The sequence below is a fragment of the Hylaeus anthracinus genome, unplaced genomic scaffold (genome assembly GCF_026225885.1).
Source record: "Hylaeus anthracinus isolate JK02 unplaced genomic scaffold, UHH_iyHylAnth1.0_haploid 11994, whole genome shotgun sequence".
Classification (NCBI taxonomy): domain Eukaryota; kingdom Metazoa; phylum Arthropoda; class Insecta; order Hymenoptera; family Colletidae; genus Hylaeus; species Hylaeus anthracinus.
In genome coordinates, this window is record NW_026534341.1 from 7,104,031 (window position 1) to 7,125,387 (window position 21,357).

The 21,357-nt window shown below is 48.4% G+C and overlaps 1 protein-coding gene across 2 annotated transcripts in view; it reads left to right on the forward strand.

Annotated features, from left to right (window-relative positions):
* LOC128888935 (homeotic protein ultrabithorax-like) overlaps nucleotides 1-20,350 on the forward strand; it is a 121,282-nt gene extending 100,932 nt beyond the window's left edge. For both annotated transcript variants that reach the window (XM_054146169.1, XM_054146170.1), the window contains 2 exons: nucleotides 2,051-2,459; nucleotides 17,894-20,350. In XM_054146169.1, the coding sequence (XP_054002144.1) occupies nucleotides 2,051-2,367 (317 nt within the window). In that variant the 3' untranslated portion in view covers nucleotides 2,368-2,459; nucleotides 17,894-20,350. The remainder of the gene's footprint in view (nucleotides 1-2,050; nucleotides 2,460-17,893) is intronic.
* Nucleotides 20,351-21,357: the final 1,007 nt, after the last annotated feature.

A 21,357-nucleotide genomic window follows, 5' to 3' on the forward strand; every position in this document is an offset into this window, starting at 1 on the left:
GCACGACCACACGAGCCTGTGACTTCGGTCCCGCGCGTTTCGTCGATAATAGATCGCCGCGGATACGATTGTAAATATGACGCGTTTATTGCTTGCCGTTTCGATTCGTGTCCGGCCGTGAAAGTGTGCGCGACGAGCCCGATACCGAAGGCAACATCGAACATTTTGCGCCACAGAGTCCAAACGCTCGCAACTCTGCTTCGTACCGTGATTTCGATCCAAATTGTCCCTGGGAAATTTGTCCTGCCCGATGGAGCCTGTCGGCGGGGTTCTCGATCCAAAAATGGCGAAAAAAAATGCGATGGACGACCTTTATCGAAGCGATGCAATTTTTAACGGGCTCCCATTACTCCCTGGTATCAAAGTTTGAGCAGTTCGAGGTCCTTTACGGACAAGGAAGGTAGGGAAAAACAAATACAACAACAAAATTCGATATTTTCATCCAAGGTAATCAGACAGCTCCCTCAAATCTCTGTACGTTAGGGTGCATCCAATCTTCCAGTGGCGAGGTGGCTTTAACAAACTCTGCTGACTCTATTTACCTTGGCACCCTCTTTTCTCGAAAGCTGCGACAACGCTTAGCTGTTTCAAGAAAATAGGGTGGCGAGCACCCTAGAATCAGCGAAGTTATCGAGGCTCCACCTCGTCGGTAGAGGACCAACTCCGAAAATTGTTTCCATCATTGTCCCCGGTGTACGTCACTTATCTCCCGCGGCGACTAGCCCGGGACGCACGCACGGATTAATTATTCATAACAATTAAACCCTTCGAGTGAAATTAATTTCTCGGTTTATCGCGTAATAACCGGGCGACACGGCGGGGACCGGCGTTTAACCGAAATTAATTGTTCCGAGCGAACGAGTCGGGGCGGGCCAGGCGGTCGGCGGCGGAAAAACCAAAAGGGGTAGCGCGACCGACAGAAATCGTATTACGGCTGTTTATACACTTCGATATAGACCGTATGCGAGCGAAAGGCAGAAGCGAATTGCTTACGAGCGCCGAGCAGGGGTTGCTCCGGCCTCTGGTGCTCTCTCGGCGTTCAGAGGTGAAACGGGAGGGTTTTTACGAGGCAGTAACGGCCGATAAGGTGAGCTTGCGCCCCCACAGCCGGGTTTATTCCAGTACTGTACCCAAGTGGCTGTTCGACAGTACCTATCCCGCTTGTCGTACACTCTCTTACTTTCTCTTGGTGGCGACTCCGTCGCGCGCTCTATCCGAAACCGTTTACGTGCCTCTTCTCTGCTTTCTTCTCGCTTTTTTCCCCCAACGCCCATCTAAAAGCATCCTGCTCGAAGCGTTATCGCGAGTGTTACCGTGATTTCGAAGACCTTCTTGGAACTGTGAACGTCTTGCGCCGTGAACGCCACTATTCGCAATTGGATGCCGCGTTCGTTGGGAGTAGATGGGATTACGCGATCACGGCTTGTTTGAAATTGTATCGCCAGGAAATCTGTGCGACTGCACCGGATTGGGCGAGATAATAAGCGAAGTGTGTAGGTTATGGACCACTCCCGAGAGGATACAGTATACTCTTGCGTCTTTCCGCGTTAGGAATTCACGATATTGTTCTCGATGCACTAATGGACAGGTTTTCTAGTTTTGATCTGGAAAAGCTACTTCTTTCTTTCTTTCTTATTAAATTACCATACATCCCTTTGTACTTTAGGAATATATGAATGTTTCCACTACGATTTTTAAGTAATCTGTAAGACGTATAAAATTATCATAGAATAGACCCATCGATGGGGTCTCAATCCCGGAAGCGTGCAAGCGTCCCAATGCTCTACCGCCAACGTTCGTTTCTAATAATGTGTGTCCCTGCCGACAAGCTGGAGAGATTATGTCTAATTTGAAATTCAAATTCTGTAATCAGAATTTTTTGGCAAATAAACGTTGCTATACATCGAAGAACGGGTTTTTATTCGTCTATTATCGGAATAAAAGATTGGCTGTCTCGGAGCTCAAGAATTCGGAGGTCCGAAACGAAACGAGCCCAAAAGACACACGCGATCGAGCTCGTTTGAACGTTTCGTGCTTTTGTTGGTTGCAGGAGCGAACGGAATGCGCAGGCGCGGCCGACAAACCTACACGCGCTACCAGACGCTCGAGCTGGAGAAGGAATTCCACACGAACCACTACCTCACCAGGCGGAGGCGGATCGAGATGGCACACTCGCTCTGCCTGACGGAACGGCAGATCAAGATCTGGTTCCAGAATCGGCGGATGAAGCTGAAGAAGGAGATACAGGCGATCAAGGAGCTGAACGAACAGGAGAAGCAGGCGCAGGCGCAGAAGGCAGCGGCAGCAGCGGCCGCGGCTGCGCATCAGCAGCAAGCGGCCGGTGGGGGACCGGAGGGGGCCAACTAGGGGTACGCCCTGCACCGGAGCCCCCCTGACCATCCCACCACCAATCCACACCACCCTCTGCTAGCACCGCAATGTACACAGCTATATTAAAGGTGAGTGACTTCGATACCGATGTTTCTATTATCCATCCTTTTTTTCTCTTGCTCCTTCGGCTCTGTTCGATGGTTCTCCCTTTGGACCGTTTAACCTGTTCAGCGGCCAATTTCGGCCTGCTCGTTCCATAAGTAACGCCGTCTTCATGTGGAACTCGAACACGTTAAGGAACGGAACGCATCGTCACTGTTAACCCTCTGTTGCATAATGTGCTCCACCAGGATCGCGGGAGAGAGCATCCATAGATAGTTAATCGAGGGTATTTTAAAGTACTTGCGCGTGAAATTATACCTTTCAATTTTCTTCTTTATATTATAAAACACTTCATCATTTTAAGAATGCACAAGTACATTTAGAATTAGATACTAACGTTGCTTCAAAAGACCTCGGGTCTACCAATGGTCTGTGCACGAAACAGACAGACCGTAAAAGCTTAACGAGTGTATTATTATTGTGTTTTCCTTTTTCGTCACGTAGCGAACGTGGTAGGGATAAAAGTTTGATTATACGTTCGTGGTATGTTTTCCATTCGCAGTGTGGTGTCGTTAGAAGTAAGACGCTCAAACCGGCAATCATCATCCGAATTGCTGGCTATAAAGGTTTCATTGGCACGTTCACTGCGGTTGCTTTTTTCGTGGTCTTTGATACTTTTTAAGGAGCATATGTCAGCTTACCTCGATTCTAATTGTTCTTGCAACCCAAATTCTTTGCCATTCGAAAGAACTGGTAACATTGAAAGCTGCAGTCCGAGGAAATCGTACGTTTAGCCGAGGTTAACCCTTGGTAACCTAAATCCGAAGGGGTTGAAGCGACCTACCCCCCTCGAGAACGTAATGGATTTTCCTCGAGCGTTGAACAACCGTTCCTCGCTTACCGTGAGCTTGCATTACGCCTTGATATATCATCGGCGAAAAGTTACGGGTTCCTGAAGAAAATGTCGGGGCTAAAGAGTGTTACGAATGGCGGGCGTGTGGCTTTTAGCCGTTCCCCAGCCTTTAAAATTAAGTTTAGCCGGTACACTTAATGAGGATAAACCACCTGCGAGCGTGCGCCTTCATAATTCCCTAAGTTATTCTGTTTGCGTGCATTTAACTCGCGGCCGCTGAACCTTCTTGCATCTCAAGGGGTTGCCGCGGCAACGAGCGGAGTTGAAATGTTGCTCCATCGTGATTTTAATATTTTCGCTCCTCGCGGATACCACGGACGTTAACGAAGCGCTCTGCAATTTTCTCGATTCGCCGTTGCTCTCTCGTCTCGACCGTTAAGAACCACCCAGCAACCACCGCTCGCTACGTGACTCAAAGATTTAAATATTCTCCAACGTGATCATCGATCATTCTAATCTATCGAAGATATTTTTTCTCCATCCTTTGTTTTGAACGATAAGCCGACACGCTAAGACTCTCAACGTCTGCAGCAGTGATTTATGTCCCCCACTGCTTTTGTACAGGCGTGAAAACGAGAAGAGGGCAAAAGTGAAATCGGCTCGAGACTATCGTTTTTTTTGAGAAGGGTGGTAGGCGCGAGGGTAGTAAGAAAAGAAAGTAGAAAGTTTTTCGGTCAGGTAAAAAAAAAAGCTAAAAGAGGATAGCACCGAAAACACCAATTTCTGGATCTACCCCGAGGTTCCTCGGGTATAATTTGTATTTTAGTCCAGGGTGCGACCATTCGTTCTTGGAAAACGAACGACCCTTCGAATTACTCGGCTCGGGCAGTAATATCGGCTGTAAAAAAAGGTCTCAGGTTTTTCTGCACTTTCACAAACTTGCCTCCGATCCCGGAACCAGGCTTTTACGACTCCTTCCGTGTTTTGAGCGGAGAGAAAAGGATTCCTGGGAAATGTCCGCGATCGTTTTGTGTCGACGGCGACCAAGCGACGCGTTATTACGTTTGCCTCGTGTCGTAATATAGGCGCGAGTGGTGTTTTTTACACGAAAAATACGAAGGAAGCGGTCAAGGCAGTTGTTCATTGGACATTCTTTATTTGCAGTTTAGGGGGTACGCATTTCCCTATGACCTCATTCAAAATCTCATTATTAGTCGGGGCGACAATTAACGGTCGCCCACCCCCGCAGGAAGAGAAATTCGTGCGATAATTCGCGTTCCTTCCGAATCATATCTCTTCGATGGCTCGCTCAGATAAACGGAAAAGTTTATAAAGTTTCTTTCCGGCGGCGTGCGGCAGTATCTCACCGGCCAGGGGAATTCGCCAATTAACTCCGCGAACCGCATCGTAATTGTAGGCTGCCCGGGCCCCGATTCGATGATACTGACCCGCTGTGACATTTAATCGATGCACCCGATTCTCCAGTTGTCGCCGTTTCCACTCATTTATCCGTCCTAACCCAAGCCAGAGATGCACAGCATTTTATTGAATAGGTGTTCGAAAGAGCTGCCACTCGTTTCATAGTCGTTTTTTAAAAGTCATAAGGTCTTCGAATAAATCTATCTAATTTGGAATAATTTCCTAAAGGAAGCTTCATTTTGGAGCAGTTTGATGATCTTGTACTCATAGGTCGCCAATGTCATTATTAATTCCCCGGTGTCTTTGTAGCGGTGACAAAATGACCCGCGAAAGATTTTATTCTAATTTCATCATCGTTCTATTTCAGTAGATAACGTCGCAGCCGATTCGTTGGTCGGCCACGGGCGGAAATAATCAGTTTCTTTGCTCCATCCTCTCGTTCCAGCGATTATATCTCGCTTCTTTCTTTATCGTTCGCGTTCCTCATCGGCGCGACCGCCGTTCGCGGTTTTTACGACGCAAAGTAGATCGTTAGTCGGAGTATGGAATACTGCCAGAAACTATAATCGCGTCACGCTCGAATTGTAGCGGTGGAAGTAACGTCGGGTTGTATCGGGACAGGAAATCGATTAGCGGGGCAATAAATAGCGATTTGAGTTATATTACCATATTAATTACATATTTATGACGTTATTTGTTAGGCCGTGCGTGCGCTCGCGCGCACGTTTCTGTTGCATTGTTTCGCGGGCTCATTAAATCGCGCATTGATAGCGGGCGGAGGCATTAAATTCGCGATCATGCAGCCGTGCCCAGATAATATAATGAGATATACATATATATTTATTTCGGCCATTTTTTTTGGTTAATTCTGCTAGTCGAATTTGCGTTTCGAATTTACATTTCATTGTCGGCGGCTGGGCCCAGAGGTTTTTGCCAATGGCGGGGACAGCGTCCAATTAAGAAAGGCCTGCGTGCGCTATCGTGTGCGGAGTCACGGCCGAAGAATTTGATGAACCTCTAGCCGCGCGCTTCCATATGTCACCTTTTTTTCCGTCGCCTAAATAAAGAACGGGACAACGCCGAGCCCTCTCGCGGCACGTCCCGTCCCGGGCCCGATGCCATGGCGCAAGATACACGCCAAGATAAATTTTGACAGTGAACAAGAAAAGGCAATTTAAAGGAATTTCGGCGATCTACTTTTATATAGGAAAGTTCGCCCGTATATAGGGGCCGATAAATCGCCCCGCTGGCTCGGCTCTAAAAGCTAGAAATATTTAAAGGCGTCTCGATACGATATCGTGTTTCCGAGCGAATCTTCTGGGGGTTTGTCTCTCGATAGAAGAGAGGCAATCTTTATCGGTCCAACTGGCCATTTATGGAAAAAATATCAACGACCCCGTAAAAAGAAGAAATCCATGGAGTTAGATCGTATTTAGACGAGGGATGATCGCCGATGATCAAAGATTAGCGTGGATACGAATTGCGCGAAAATTGGACTGAAGAAGATAGATCCAAAGTACGCTAAACTTTCGGCATGAACCACGAGTCGGCAAGTAGTATTTTATAGTAGAGCGATCTTATAGGAATTGCGATTTGGTTCACGGTATTGCCATCTAGTGGCCCTAACGACATCTGGCTTAATTATGGCCGCTTCATCCCTTGGCTTTTGAGGGCGTGGTTAAGGCGGGGACGCCCGGGCTTTTCAGTCGTATTGGTTCGTAACTCTTTACCACCGTCCATGAATATATTTTCTACTTTCGCAAAAGTAAAAATCTCTCGTTCGCTGATTTATATCAGCTCATACGCGAAAATTTAAGAAAATCACAAAAACGAGCGATATAGTGAAAATTTTCAACGTGGAAGATCGTCTTGTAGTACTACGCGGCGCTATTTTCTGTTAATTGATCGCTTTTGCTGCAGATGGCAGCACGAATCGACGAGTTTGCGGCTGACAAGGTAGCAGTTCTGCTTTACCGACGCCTCGATGGGTACGCCGCTTAATTTAGAGGTCGCTCCTACTTACCGTGCTTAACGCCATTCCACGGTAGTCCAATGAATGCCGGTAATGCGTTTTATGGTTTGTTTTTATCGACGCGGTCGTACAGTAACTTACAGTGGTGTTTCTGGTTCTCAACGCTGGGGCTTTCACGTCCGTGTCGAGGCGTATGCGTATAAATCGGCGCAGTGCATCGACATATGTAGGCGCGCTGACTCGGCTCGACCGCTCGCATTTTCCCGACGAACGCATTCTCGCGGCTATTCGTCAATAATCCAATAAAGCCACGACTAGCGGCCTCATGAAGACGGAATAAAGCACCGACAGCGTGTGATTTTATTGCACGGTAAAGCGTGATTCCGACAGATTGATGCATGATCTTTTTCTCGTTCTCGCTCTCGCGCACACGTATATCCAAGCCTCCCCCCCCCCCTGTCTTCCTTTAGAGCGCATATACTCAAGCGGTTCCTTGCTCGTCAAACGGTAGGTCGGGGATCTTTATTGGCTGTAAAGGAAGACATTTTACGATCCATAAAAGCGTTTATAGCGCTCGAGCAGTCTTACCTCGGTTCTTACACCCCAGTTATATCCATTACCCCTTCCGTGGCCTTTCCAAGGGCGGCCACCGGCACGCGCTCTCTCCACTGCCTTTGAGATTTACAGGTTACGCTCCCGGTAACACCTCGTAAACTTGGCTTAACGACTTTAACCGGGCCTAACTGCTTCCTTCCTGCAATCAGACCCTGACCTACCTCCCGCGCAGACGTCCTAGAAAAATTTCAACGCGACCGCCGGCCGCGAAGACGTCCTCCTACTGCCCTCCGAACTTTCGTTCGATTTAATCTATTCATAGCGATATCGGAATTGGGATCTCAACTCTATTCATCTTAGCGATCTCTATTAACGTTAAATATCGCACAAAACAATTTCTAGGTTAGAATTACACACTGAGGGCAACCCGTTTGTCAAGCCAACTGGCACCTGAAGGATACCACGTGACCGCTTCTTTCGTTTCCGCGTTCCGCCATCGAAACAAAAGAAAGACGGACGTTTAAGCAGAGCATCCTTGGGACGCCAGTTGGCTTTGACAAGGACATTAGTGTTGACGATTGGCCAGAAAAACCTATTCTTATAGCTGAGATCGAAACCATCGACTTGCCAATGCTGTATAGTGCCTTAGACTTGGCACAACAGACGCATCGACTTAAAACAAATGTAATGAATAAATATGGGGATGAAATCGACAAGAAGCGTGACCTTGAGCGATGACCCGGCAGTTAGAGGCTATCAAGAGTCGTGGATAATGGTTAAACGTTACATCGTTTGCGTCTACGTGCAGCAGGTGCGTGTGAATTCCGTGCAAGAGCGTGCTACCGGTGGCTCTTTGCGGGAGAGGAGCGGGCCGCTTGTGTCCGCTGTTTTATGATTTGTTTTGATTACACTTCATTACCATTTTACGCCTTTCGCTGCCACGTAACTGGCTGGCAATAATTCTTCGCTGTTGATTCTATCGCGACGTTTACGACCGTCATTATTAGCTGATACCACTTGAACTCTCGTAAAGTCTACGCCCGTGCGATCCGGCTCGTCCGGGACATCCGCCTGCACGGACGCCGGGTTTGGTGGGGGATCACCGGCCACGGGTGGACGCCATAGGAGGGGAGGCGAACAAGTTACGGGATCGTCCGGCAGATCGCGCCCTCGTAGCTCGCTACGTCTTAATGCCGTACTTCATTTATCGAGACCTCTCCCGCTCTCTTATCTCGCCACAGCGAATCATCGTAGTAGCCTTGGGCGGCAAACGATCGCCTCGACTTCTCCGCTTATTATCTTCGCTTTCATTTCGCGTGCGCTTACTTTCTGTCGTAAATTCTCCCGCGAACGACCGGGAGCGTCGTATCGGGCCATCTTGATGATTTCCGTGCAAATTCAACGCGCCGAGTAAATTTATCTCTCGCCTGACGGACGAATAATTGGATTTCGAGGGACGGCTCGCGGTGCACCGACTCCGAACAGTTTTTTCGTCTGTGGTTTACTTGATGTCTTTATCGCACCGTAACAAAACAGGCCACGGAGGGAGGTATACAGTGGTGGCCAGCTACTCGAGACCGCTTGAGAATTTCGGATGAATGATATTATATCGATATTTACAGCGACGACTACTTGACACATAGTTAACTTTTGTCATAAATCGTAATGAAATATGAGCATTATTTGAGATACGGAGATTGCCTACACTTTTATCGTTATCGCACAGCTTGTAATCGTGTTCGGTGGATTTCTCAATTCAATGATAAAACAGACGCGAGACCAATCTGTAATATATCGAAATTGATAATAAAGCAAAGAAATGTCACTTTTCTACTCGGGTATCCCTTGGGTGCAACTATAACCATCTTTGGCTATTTCAGAAATGAGTAAGTTTGGGTTAATAAACGCAAAGGGAAGGATCTACGAATCTAACGGTGCTACGATTTTAGCTGCTCGCCGGCGAATTCCTAGAGCTCTAACAAGCATAAACAAAAGCTTTTTCGCGCGGCTTGATAGCTTAATAACCGCGTCGCTGATCCAGAGGGCCGAAGGAAGCCGCGAATTTCGCAAAACCCGGTTTTGTACAGCGAGGTATTAGCATTTAAAACGTGTGCAGCGCCCCGTCTGCCGGCGCCATTGGTCCACATTTACACAACAATGAGGGGGCCGCACTCTAAAAACTCCCAGAATCCCCGGGCTCCGAAGTCAACGGAGGAAAGTGCGGCAAAGACGGCAGATGAAAAAGAAGAGAAACGGAGAATCGTAACGCCATCTCGATCTTTTCTTTACCATCTCGCTTTCTGTATCTGGCTCGCTTCCTCTTCTAGTATACCTCGCGTGTCTCTCTCCTGCCTTCCCCCTCCATTTCGGATTTGAGGTTAGAATGGTGTGGGTCGTAAAACGGGACAAGAGGCAACAGCACAGCCTGACTAGAGAATCTCTCGGAACACAAAACCTAAAGGCTTCCATGCCATATTTTTTAATCGCTTTTTGGGTCTTGGCTAGCCACAGAGAGAATGGCATACGCCTCGCTCCGTCTGGCTGGATATTTCTAACACACGCGATACACTCCGCGCCGGTTCGAAGCTGAAAACGTGATGGCTGGCCTGCGACGTTCCCAAATTATCTTACGTAATCGCTGAATTTTTCTAGGCACCACTCCGATTTTTTCAAGTCAACGTCCCTCCATTTTATTTTTAATTAACGCTCTAATCACAGATGACGTAGACGTATTCCTCTTTTTTTTTTAAGATGAGGATTGGAGGAATTAACCTACTCCATCAATAACCTCGACCTCCATTTTACTCTAAATACGAATCTTCCTGTGGCATCAACGGAATTTGGAATCGAATCGGGTTAATTACCCCTTCCACGCCGAGGTAACTTTAAAGCGAAATTGCCCGCGCACGGAGCGAAGGTTTCACGAGTTGTCGGGCGGCTAAAGCGCCGCGACGAGCGTTTCACGAGCAGTTTTACGCCTTCTCCGCCGCGGCTGAAAAAGCACAGAACGCCGGTGCTTCGTTGGTTTTCTAGTACGTGTCTCGTGTGCGCGATTACACGGTTCGTTTAACGCGGCAAGAACGACCGAGCACGTTGTCCATCAATTCCGGGGCTCGGTCATATCCTGTCCGGTCGACGAATAATTGCGGCCGATAACGGGCCGTCAGCACGGCGTTAATTAAAAAGAAACCCGCGTACAACGAATCGGATCGGAGCTGCTTGATCCGCTCTCGAAGCCGCCTCGCATTTCCAGTTTCGGACTACGGCTTGTTTATACAGCCCACCCGGGAGGCAAGATCGCGTTGTAATAAAGTGGTTCGAGGTAAATGTTCCTTGACCGTGCACGTGATAAATATCCAGCGCGGAATTTATCATTGTTCGCTTTACTTTATCGCGGAATGAGACTAATGTCTCTATCCACAGCGCGAGGGATGTCAGTTTCGTAGTTCACGCCTTCCCACTCGTCTACGGAAACATACCTCGAGTTTAGTTAACGCTAATAGCGATAATATCGTAAGATATTTTACTCGAATTTTTTGTAGGAGTTAGGAAATGAATACAAATTGACCTGTAAATTAACCCTTTGCACTCGGATGTCCTCTCCGAGAGGACGTTGGAGGCCTAACAAACTTTGTTAGCGATTATACTCAGCCCAAGGAGAAAGTCATCGTTGTAGTAACGGTTGTCGAAGTAACGAGGAGTCAAGAAGTCGGAGAAATTTTATTGCAGACGTTCGAACTATGTATTACAGTTAACGTTAAAGCGTTCCTTGCCCTCTACACCCCCGACTTGCAAAGATCGCTCGCGTAATGCACCCATTGTACGACTCCAGGACCCTCCGGTGCATCAGCTTCACGGAGACATCGTCAACTCACTTGCACACATCGCATAATTGAAATAACCTTTCCAGACTCTTGGCAAGTTCCCGCAAACTTTCCTACGTCCGCGAATCGCGTATAAAAGCGTGGAACTTTCGGCAAAGTGGGTATCCAAGGAGGCGAAGACATCTCCTAATTGCGATTCACTCCACGGGACGCTGGCCCGACTGAAAGATGCACTTCTGTAGCGCAAAAAGTTTCGAAAAATATATAGAATGCACCTAGCTTACTTGGAACAAAAATGCTTGTCGTATCTTCGTTGTTTTTATTTTTTAAATCTCGCTATTGTGGACGTAGTCCTGCTTTCTCTTTTACTGAAGTATATCGAGTAACTGAATACTACCTTGGAGCACAGTTTGAGAAGCACTGGTCTATAAAATACATCGATGAGAAGTAGAGCCCTGAGGGGCCCGAAGCCCCTGCCTAAAATGTATACGCCTCAGGTATCCCTCGGCATCTTCTCATCGGAGTACTTTACCAACCATAAAAGCCGTCACCGAGGGTTTAGTTTATAATCCTGGAATCGATTCGTCCGTGACCGATCATTTGCGAAGATGTTCCTCCGCATCTCTCTGAAATCTCAAACACACAATGGGACTTCATAACGCCGAGAGTCGCGCGAATAAAGGGCCAGGAGACAATAGCCATATACTACACGAACAGTTACCCCAGAGCATAAGCCATTTAGCCTGGCGACGTTAAAAAGAAGCAAGGGCGTGTTAGTCGCGACACTCGGCGTCCCCCTTCGTTATTCTAATGCCCCAGAAACTTGCGCATCTTCCTAAATCATGGCAACGGTGGGTGGAGTAGGTCGAGGAGTAACAGCAGCCCCGTTGCGGTGTCCCCGTACACGAACCCTCGAATTATTCCGGCATCAAGCTGCTTTCAGTAAATTGTTCGTTCCCAACTAAAAACGGACAATGGAATAAAAGTTTCGAATGAAAGTTTACGCTTCTTGGCGGTGTAAATCATGTCCGCGCGCGAGAAGGAGCGTTAAAAGTTCAGTGGATATGAGTGGTGCGCGAAATATGAGAACTAATTGCGACGCACTCCGTGGGGAGTTAAATCACAGGGGGAGGGTTGGAATTTTGAGGTGGCCTCTGCGTGTGCGCGCCTCCTCGGCTGTATAAACTTAAGAAGAAGCGGAGACGAAAAGGAGGGGATGGCAACAACATAGTTATATCCCGTGCATGTTGGCAGCAGCGCCGGTGTGTTTTTCATTTTCTTTATATCACCCTTGACGCTCGTAAAACCATTACCCGTGACCGAGCGAACGCAACTTCTATATAAACCGTATCGGTGTGCACACCTTCACAGCCGCGCGATCCACGCGGTCTTTGATGATACTGGAACTTCTTTCGCTTCTTCGTCCCCCGGCTGCTCCGCGAGACGAACCCAATTTCCTCGGCGACGGAAACCCGAACCCTTGGATTTCCTACGCTCGCGTGCCCACGGGAAGGATTCAGCTTTCTCGATACCGATTACAAGCGTTACCGCTTCACGATTTCTCGCGTTTCTTGACACAGTTTCACCCTCCTCTGATTTCCGCTTGATCACCGGTGCCATGAAACCGTCGAATCGTTTCGCGAGTAATGCGAAGACGTACATAGATTCTCCGCCATACTCTACAGATTCTATATGGTTTCTACCTGTTCCGAAGGTTTACATAAAAATGGTTCACGCGAAAAGTGTCCCGTTAATACGTTGATTGCCAGGCTAACCACCATTAATAATTAGAATCTATTTTCTTTGACACCTAACATTCAAAATTAATTTGTTTAGTTTTTCCGTAAAAAGCACTGTCACCCATATATGGGTGACGCGACGATCAACGTGTTAAAAATGCAATGGAGGATGGATCTCTGAAATATCGTTAAATGGAAATCGTGCAGACCAGCGTCGAAAAATGTCCCGATACATCTGGGATGACCTAATACTTCCAGTTTCCGCGTAGCTTATTAAACTCGGATAACCGAAATACCTCGAACGGCCCATTACATCCGAGCGTCGAGGACGGCTTGATACTCCGATGTGTAGATAAGTCAGTTAGCGACTCGCTCTAGCGCGTTCCAACGTGGAGGAACCTTTTTTGCGTAGCGCGCCCTCTTATTGCTCTCCTCTCTCCTTTACTCCTGCTCACTCCTGGCGGGTGATTCATCATCGGCGTCGTCCTCTCTCCTTTCTCTGGCTCGGCTGGCTGGCTGGTCTGGCTGGCTCGACGACTTGCTTGGTTTCTGGCTTTCTGGCCCCTGGACCCGCGTGGTCCCCCCGTCTCTTTCCCTCGGCCGTGTCGCTCGCTCTTCTTCCTTCTACTCCTTCTCGGACCTATGTACTCGTTTTACTCCTACACTGGAGCCGTACCAACATGCAGTTCTGGCTCGGCAGGGCGCTCTTTCTCGCTGTCGGCTTATAGGCATTCCCGCATTTCTCCCCGGCACATCTTGGAGTCTGCGACCGGCGAGATATCTGTACTCATCCGCTTAAAATTTCAAACGGACTCTGCAATCGAATCTGCCCGATTCGCACCTGCACTCGCGATCCTCGTCGCGCTTTCGCGACGGTGGGTTGGCTGGTTCTGCTAAAGTTCCAATTTGATAGGACGTGCACCAGTTGACACCTACCTAAACGTATATGACCCCGTACACTTCGGATAGGCTGTTGCCGTACGTTCGTATTTGAACATCCCGCTGTTTCCCGTCACACCAGGCCAAGATATCTACACTCCCAAGGTACACCCACTGTAAGGGCGAGTGCGCGTCGCTATAAAACATACGAAACGATATATATTACCCGGCGATATCACTCTCCGGCACGAGGCGATACGGTAATATTTCGCCCGTGAACGGTTGGAAATGTCGACGGTGTAAACACTGCGGGGGCACGAGCGGCTGGCGAGAGCCCTCTTATTTCCTGCTCGTCCCCGACGTCTTCCCTCGTCACCGTTGCCCCGCGATCGAATATGATGCTTTTCCTCGTCCCCCATCCTTCCTCTGGACGATTCAATTATACGAGACACGGAACTGTGTTCAAGCTCGCGGCCGCCAGGATTGATAGCCGGCAGTCCGCGGCAGACATACGCTTCGGATTCTCTTAGATCCACGGCGTGGGCGGATAGTTCTGTCGGAGGAAGTCCGCTCCGTGTCGCGGATCAGCGTTATGTTCTCTTTTGCCAGCAATCTTACATCGCGACGCGCCATCGAACTGGACGATTCGACGAGGCGATCGTCCGTGACGATTGCGTGCTCGGAGCGAAACTGTGCTCGATCCTGGCGTTGAAATATCGCGGCGTTTGCGAGCAACCGAGAGGTTCGAGGATCGCCTAGAAGGGACCACCTTTGGTTTCGAAGGTGGGATTCCGGTAATTCGACGCATCCGAGAACAGAGGAAGACCGATGGGACGTGCTCGAAAGGTAGAGACAGACGCGAGCAAGCGAAGAGGGATGGAGCGAGAAACCCGGAGAAGAGGCAGAGAGACGTGGGTTGGGTTCGGGGGATAGAGTAGGGGCGGGAGGGCGTTCCACGGCACCCTGCATGGGGTAGCTTGCAACCTCACGCGACACTAGAGCCATCTATATCCCCGGAGATTTATGAGTTCCTGGTGCAGCGGCTGCTCGCAGCAACTACACACCACGCAGTATCGGTCCGGTACGGTGTTGGTGCTGCCCCCTGTCGCGACGGGCGTGCTGTTGCCCCGCGGGGGTTACGCGCAATTCGCGCTCGTGCAACGTCGCTCTGATAAAAAACCTGCGACTCGATCTCAATCCGATGCTTCTGCGAACTTCCTCCGTCCCGTCTACCCGTCTCAACCCTTCTCCTCGTCCTCGTGCTCGGCCTCATCCTCCATGGTCCTGCGCGCTCTCGACACGCCGGCTGGTTCGTTTGTTGCCGCGCTCTCTGTATCCCTTTTTATCTTCTCTGCTCGGACTTGAAATATCGATCATCATTGTGTTCACTACGCGTTTATAGACTGCGAACGTATTGAAATTATGGTTCACTGTCCTCGCGATCGTGGTGGACCCTGAGATGCTCTGTTAATCTGCTTCAAAGATGTATAAAACCTCGACCAAAAAATAGACAAAGTATGAAAAGAGCAAAGAGACTATAAGAAATTGTTACTAAAAAATGGATGTACGGTTTGTCTATATAATGTTCTTGCGAAAATGTACACGAAGCGGGGGAAAGCGATCGTCGTCGATGCGAATCGTTGGGAGGAAGGCACTCGTAAGTCGAGATTTTTCAAGTGCCCCATCGACGCGGCCGTCCATTCGCCACCCCGTGATATCCTGCAGGGGTAACCGATGAAAATAGCGAGAGTGGGGTTTACCGGCGGCGGCACGAGGGTACGGGACGACGACAACGATATGAGTACTGGTATCTACCTACCTATGCTTCTGCTCTCCAACCCGAACGCCCCACCCTCTTGATGCGGCCGGTTTACGAGCAACCTGTGGTAACGAGAGCGATAGATAATAACCGCTCCGTGCTCAACCCCATCCCCCTTTTCTCTTCCTCTCGCGTTTCTATCCCTCTACCGCTCCTGTTCCGGAACGCGCCACGACCCTTGCACGTGGATATTACCTTCGGTGATTTTTTCTCGATTCGTTCGCTCGGACCTCGCTCAACGCTCCCAAACCGCCACCAACCGTCGCGCGATGCAATTCTCGCAGATAATATCTTCATTCTGACGGGGTTAATTCAAGGTTAATTAGATACAGACCGCGGTGTTACATTCACCGAGGTGGCTTAGAACAAGAAGGGATGATTCGTCGGAGGCGTAACGGGGGCAGACCTCGATCTCCGCAATGACGGATAAGGGTGTTTTGCTGGAAGACGCATCGAGATTTGTGCTTTCGGTTTTTGCGAGCTTCAAGCAACATTAGACTCTCGACGTAAAGGCACGCGGAACGGAAATTTATTGCGGCTTAAAAAGTCCGGCTTCCTTCGGAAATCCTGATAAATGCGCGAAGGAGCGACGCTCGTGTACGTACATTAAACTCGCTGCCTGGCGTTCGTTGCAGGGCTAGAAGGCGAAGTGACTCTAGGCCGAAAAGCAAACTACGGCAAAAATGAAATACAGCCGCGGTACAAACAAACGTTACGCTGGGGCGGTTTCGTAACTTCTTCTTGAATAAATTTCTCGAGGATCTCTTCCCTGTCGATTCGTTCCGCGCGACTTCTCCATTAGCCAGCTAACTTCTTCGCGATGAAAAAGTTATGGATCTTACCAAATAAGCGGATCCTTACATTTTCGGAAATTGTCCTAAAACATTGCCATACGCCGTGTGCAAACATGAATAGTAAGTAGAAATTAAATCCCGTCAAACTGCGCGCGTGCTCCATACATTTTTCAAGTCCACTCGAAAACCAACCGTACAGGGAAGGTCATCGCACGATGTCAGCTTGAATTTACACGGGCAGTTAACCTATTTTTGTTCGCGTCGCAATGTTTGCCCCATTCGGCAGATCTGGAAAAATATCAGTCTCGAGAGAGAGGGTCGTGCGAAGGGTTGAAAAATCAATCGATAGGAACGATAGAAATAACCACCGTTGAAGATACGCGAGTACGGGGCGAAAGATATTCCAAGACGAGCGAGGAGACAGCTCGTATAAGAGGGGTAGATCGAGCAGTTGGCGCGAGTTTGCGGCTGTAAAATGTGCCGACCTTGCCAAGACCCGGGGGAACATCCTCTCTACCTTTCCGTTTCTTTATCCGCTTTTGTCACGACGGCCGACGCGGCCAGGGCAAACAACTTTTTCGAAATCCATCCAGAAATAAAGAACAACGCTTCCGCCTCCACGGACATTCGTGATTCATTTTCTGGCCCGCAACTGCGATCGCTAACGCCGCTTGAGATATGAAAGATGGCACCGAGGAATAACAGAGAATCGCAATGGACAAAGGAAAATACAAACGGGAACCAGGAAACTGCTAAGGGAAGCACATTGAAATTCTTCGGAGACGAGCATCGTCCAACTCCTTAAAGTGGGGTCCCAAAATTATAAAGTCTTACTCTATGTTGTATATCCAAGATTTTTTCCCGAAAGGGATGAAAGGGTCGAATAGTGGATAGCACAAAGTTGTTATAAAAGAAGGTGGAGAGCAAAGGGTTGGAAGGGTGTGAAAAGGCAAAAGAAGGAGCGGATTGGCAGTACCCTGGCTCCGTGTTCTGCCATTCCACCCTAAGACCTTCCCGACTCAACCCCTTTCGCTCTTAACCCGAACTATCGATATCCCGAGATACATACACCACGAAAGCCCAGGCTCAACGTGCGTGTAGCTGGACAAGGCACCACGTGCATTCATCCCATTACAAAAGGAGCTGAACCAGCGCCGGTCGACCCGACCCGTCGTGTCCTCGACATGCTCAACATATGAACGTACCTCGAAGGAGTCGAACCTTGAAACGACTGGGCAGCTCTGCCAGCCGATCTTCCAGGCTCTCACCCCTGAAAACGAATGGTGCTTCTCGATATTTTTAAAAAATCGACGTCATCGCCTGCCATACTAGGACCTTCGGAACTTCTAAATTCGATCCAACTAAGATTTGGTAGAATTATTTCAGTTTCACTTCATCGTCATTTAATCCCTGCTCAGTGCCTCTAACGTTTCATAATCTTCTAACGTGTTCAGTCGTTCTGTATAGAGATTGCAGATGCTATCGTATAACTCGCGCGAATTAGTCGAACATCAACATTCATGCTAAGAAAAAAAGAGACAACAGTCCTTGAACGGTTGGTACACCGTGCGTCAACTAATCCGTACCATTCTGATTTCTGTTTCAGGTGAGTGGCAGGCTGCATCCACTGTCTCTGTAATGCCAAATAGATGGTCGATGTGCGTATCTGTCGATCGTCAATTTATCGGTTGCGGCGAATCGGATGCTGCACCCGGTGAGTGACGAACCCGCCTCCTGCTCCCCCGCGCCAACTAGCCCCCCACACCCCCTGGAACTCCTGTAGCTCACTTTGACCAATATTCCGGCCGACCAATCAGTATCCAAGTGCACAGTGACGTCCGTACAAGCCTAGTATTGTCGTAGTACCCCCCACCACCATTCTCTGGTCTCTCTATCTGTAGTTCCTGCTTTGGCGCAGTAGTGTTGTAGATAGAGGGGGTGAGTTATCGGAGTAGCTCCACACTTACACGGATTCTCCACCGAGTTTCGAATTGCGAAAGATCGACCGGATGGAGAGAACGAGCGCAACGCAGCAAAAACACGAATAAAGACAGACACGCATATACACATACGCATACACACGCAACCGTGAAAAGAAACGAAGAAGAGAAAAGTGAGAAAAATATAAGCGCGAAAACCGAAGATATCGTGTTGGCCGTCGGTTCTTTATCTTTCTATTTGTATAGTTTTGTTACTTACTCGGCGGTACGGTGCGGTAGGGTGCGCGCAATTCTCTCCCCCCCCCCCAAACCTAAATACGTAACGAAAAGGCTAAGGAGAGAGGTAAAACTATTTAGTAAGTTAACGCTTAGGAAGTAGAGAAGTGTCCGCGAGCGTCGACGCGACGGCGGGGTTCTCGAACGATCGGGGGAGGGTGGAATTCGACGACGACGCCATCTCCGCGTGGTACATCCCGGTGACGTTCTTTTTTCTCGCGAATCGTTGTACAAAATATTAAAGTGACAGTAATCCCTCGATAGGAAGTCCTTAAAACAAGTCCAAAAGTAAAGGTAAAAATTTGGTCATTTCTCAATATATCAAACACGACCTAATTCGGGCTTCTTTTACTTCTACGTTATCCGTACTACTCGCAAAGAAACCTATAATTAAAAGCAGTTTGAATTAGATCGTGTTCGGCATCCATCGAGATGTAAAATGTCGATTTTTAGATTATAATCGCTACTCTTCGTTGATATAAGAACGCGGATGGACTCGACTTGAGACGCTATATCGAGGGATTGGTGTACTTCGTCGGTACGTATCGCGTCCCTCCTCCCCAGGTGTCTCGCGTACTCGGCGCACTTCCGTTTCTTCGCTTCTCGAACGTGTACGTGCTCGACGATACACTCCTTCCGGAGCGTGTCATGCTACGACTGCTGTTGATGTTATGTTTTTGTTAATTTTTTTTTATTGTCTGCGGAACGACACGAGAACGCGTTTCTATCGTTGCCGATGTCGCAGCTCCTGCCTCCTCGAATTGGAAAGGAACGAAAGTCGGCGGTGAGATGTCGTCCTACCTAGAGATTGGCAACATTCGTATCCAGATCAAAAATTTTTAATGACTATTCGAATAGGAATATTGTTCATCTCTGGGAAGTCTGGACGCGGCACACGACAAAAACGTGGTTCTTTCGATCGGTACAAAATATATATGTTGATGTTCGATAATTTTGTTAAATATTATATAGAAACGTTTTTATACAACGCGTGCGCTCCGGTAGCCTGACCGAAAGAGGGGCGCGGAGCGCGTGCGGTTGCTTTCCTCTCGCGTCGAATAGCTTTTTTTTGGAATTCGTTTGGAAACAGAAGGTTCTTTCTCCCCCACTTCTTCTTGTTCTTTCGATCATCGTTCCGTTTCCTTCCTTTCGGTTCGCGGTTCTCGGTGAAGCGAGAGAGTACGAACGAAAACAGGCACTCTATACGAGCAAGAATAATTACATTGTACGTACCTACCTAGTACCTAGACGCCTACCCAGACACGAAGTGTGTGTGGCGCTATCCTAAGCAGTAACAACTATTCTAGTTAATGAATGTATACGAATAGCCGCTAAGAGACACGCAAGAGTAATAGGTAAACGCAGTATTTCTAAGAGGAATGTAATATGTTAATAATTATTTATTTTGTGGATCTCGATGATACGAAAAGAATGCGAACGAAAAAAAATAATATGAGAGAAACGAACCCTTCGTAGGTCTGCTGTGCTGTAACGTTTTCATTGGTATTAGGCGAGCATAGGCCTATATGTTAGGGGTAGGTGTACCCATGCGTAGTGTGGTAGCCCGCGCATTTTGTGTAAACGTTGTTCAAGGTGGCGAGAAAGAAAGAAACACGGAACAAAGCAGCAATCCTCTTTTGTAACATATTAGGGTATTAATTGTTTACCAATCTGGATCCTGATTGTATGTAACCCGAAAGCGACCAGGGCCACACCTGCTGCCTATATATGCGTGAAACGTTGTAACGGAAACAGATGTAGGGGGCGGTTGCTGTTCTGAACGCTGAATTGTAATATTACCTTGATTATACGATTACTAAGAAAAAAAAGGAACAAATAAATGCGATGTAAACCTTGACTGTGCGTCTGTTTCGCTTTTTTTTTGCCTGCGGCCCTGGCCGTGACCAATCCATCCGCGAACCACCGCCTCCTGCATCCCTTCTTCCGGCGATCCCTGTTTCCCGTAATATTTCCCCTGTTACACCGTACGCGAGCTATTATTGTTCACGGAAACTAACAGCTTTTTGCGTAGCTTTTTATTATTCGCACCGTAGATAGAATGGAAATGTGCACACTAGCTGTCACCGATCGTCGATTTAAATTCCCGTTTTGGAGGCCGTGGAACTGGAAGCGTTCGCCGGTGGATCGAATTTCACGAGGTATTGATCAAAGCGTAGATATTTGAATAAGGTTTTCGATAGGTTCGAATAGAACGCTTGCAACGCTTCCGGTTCAACCCTTTTCCTTCGCATTAGTGCACCCTTTAAATTTATCCCCTTTGCAGACAGTCTGTGCTTTAACCGAGGATTGGAGACGGGCAAAGTAGAAAGTAATTTGAACGAAAAATTAAAATCGACGGTGTGCTGCTATTACGCAGAAGTGGTTAAGAATCGCTGAAATCAAAAGTCCCGCGCTGACGTAACTCGATCTGAATTTTCCCAAGCTTTGACGTCGCGTTCCTCCAGCTTGCCACCAGTGCCATCCATCGCGATTACGCAACGATGGTCCACGGTTACGTAACAACGGTGGCTATAAATCCGGTCTGGGTCGGACTTACGGGTAGTTGGTAAAACGAGGAAGATATTTCGCGTGGTATCGTTGTCAATTCCTGGCCGATAACCTCGACGGTCTCGCGGTCGAACGTGCAACGGTTGCTTTACGACGCTTAAGCCGCGCGTTAGGCGTCCTCGGTGTCCCCGTCGCGGAGCGCGGATCCGCCTTAACGGGCGCTGCGTTGATCCAGGGTCGAGGTTTCTCTACGGCAGCCCATAAGTCTTGCGATGCTTCGGGATATTAATATGTTATTGCGGAAAGACGCCCTCATGAAAGTCGACAAGGATTGGAAAAATATGTC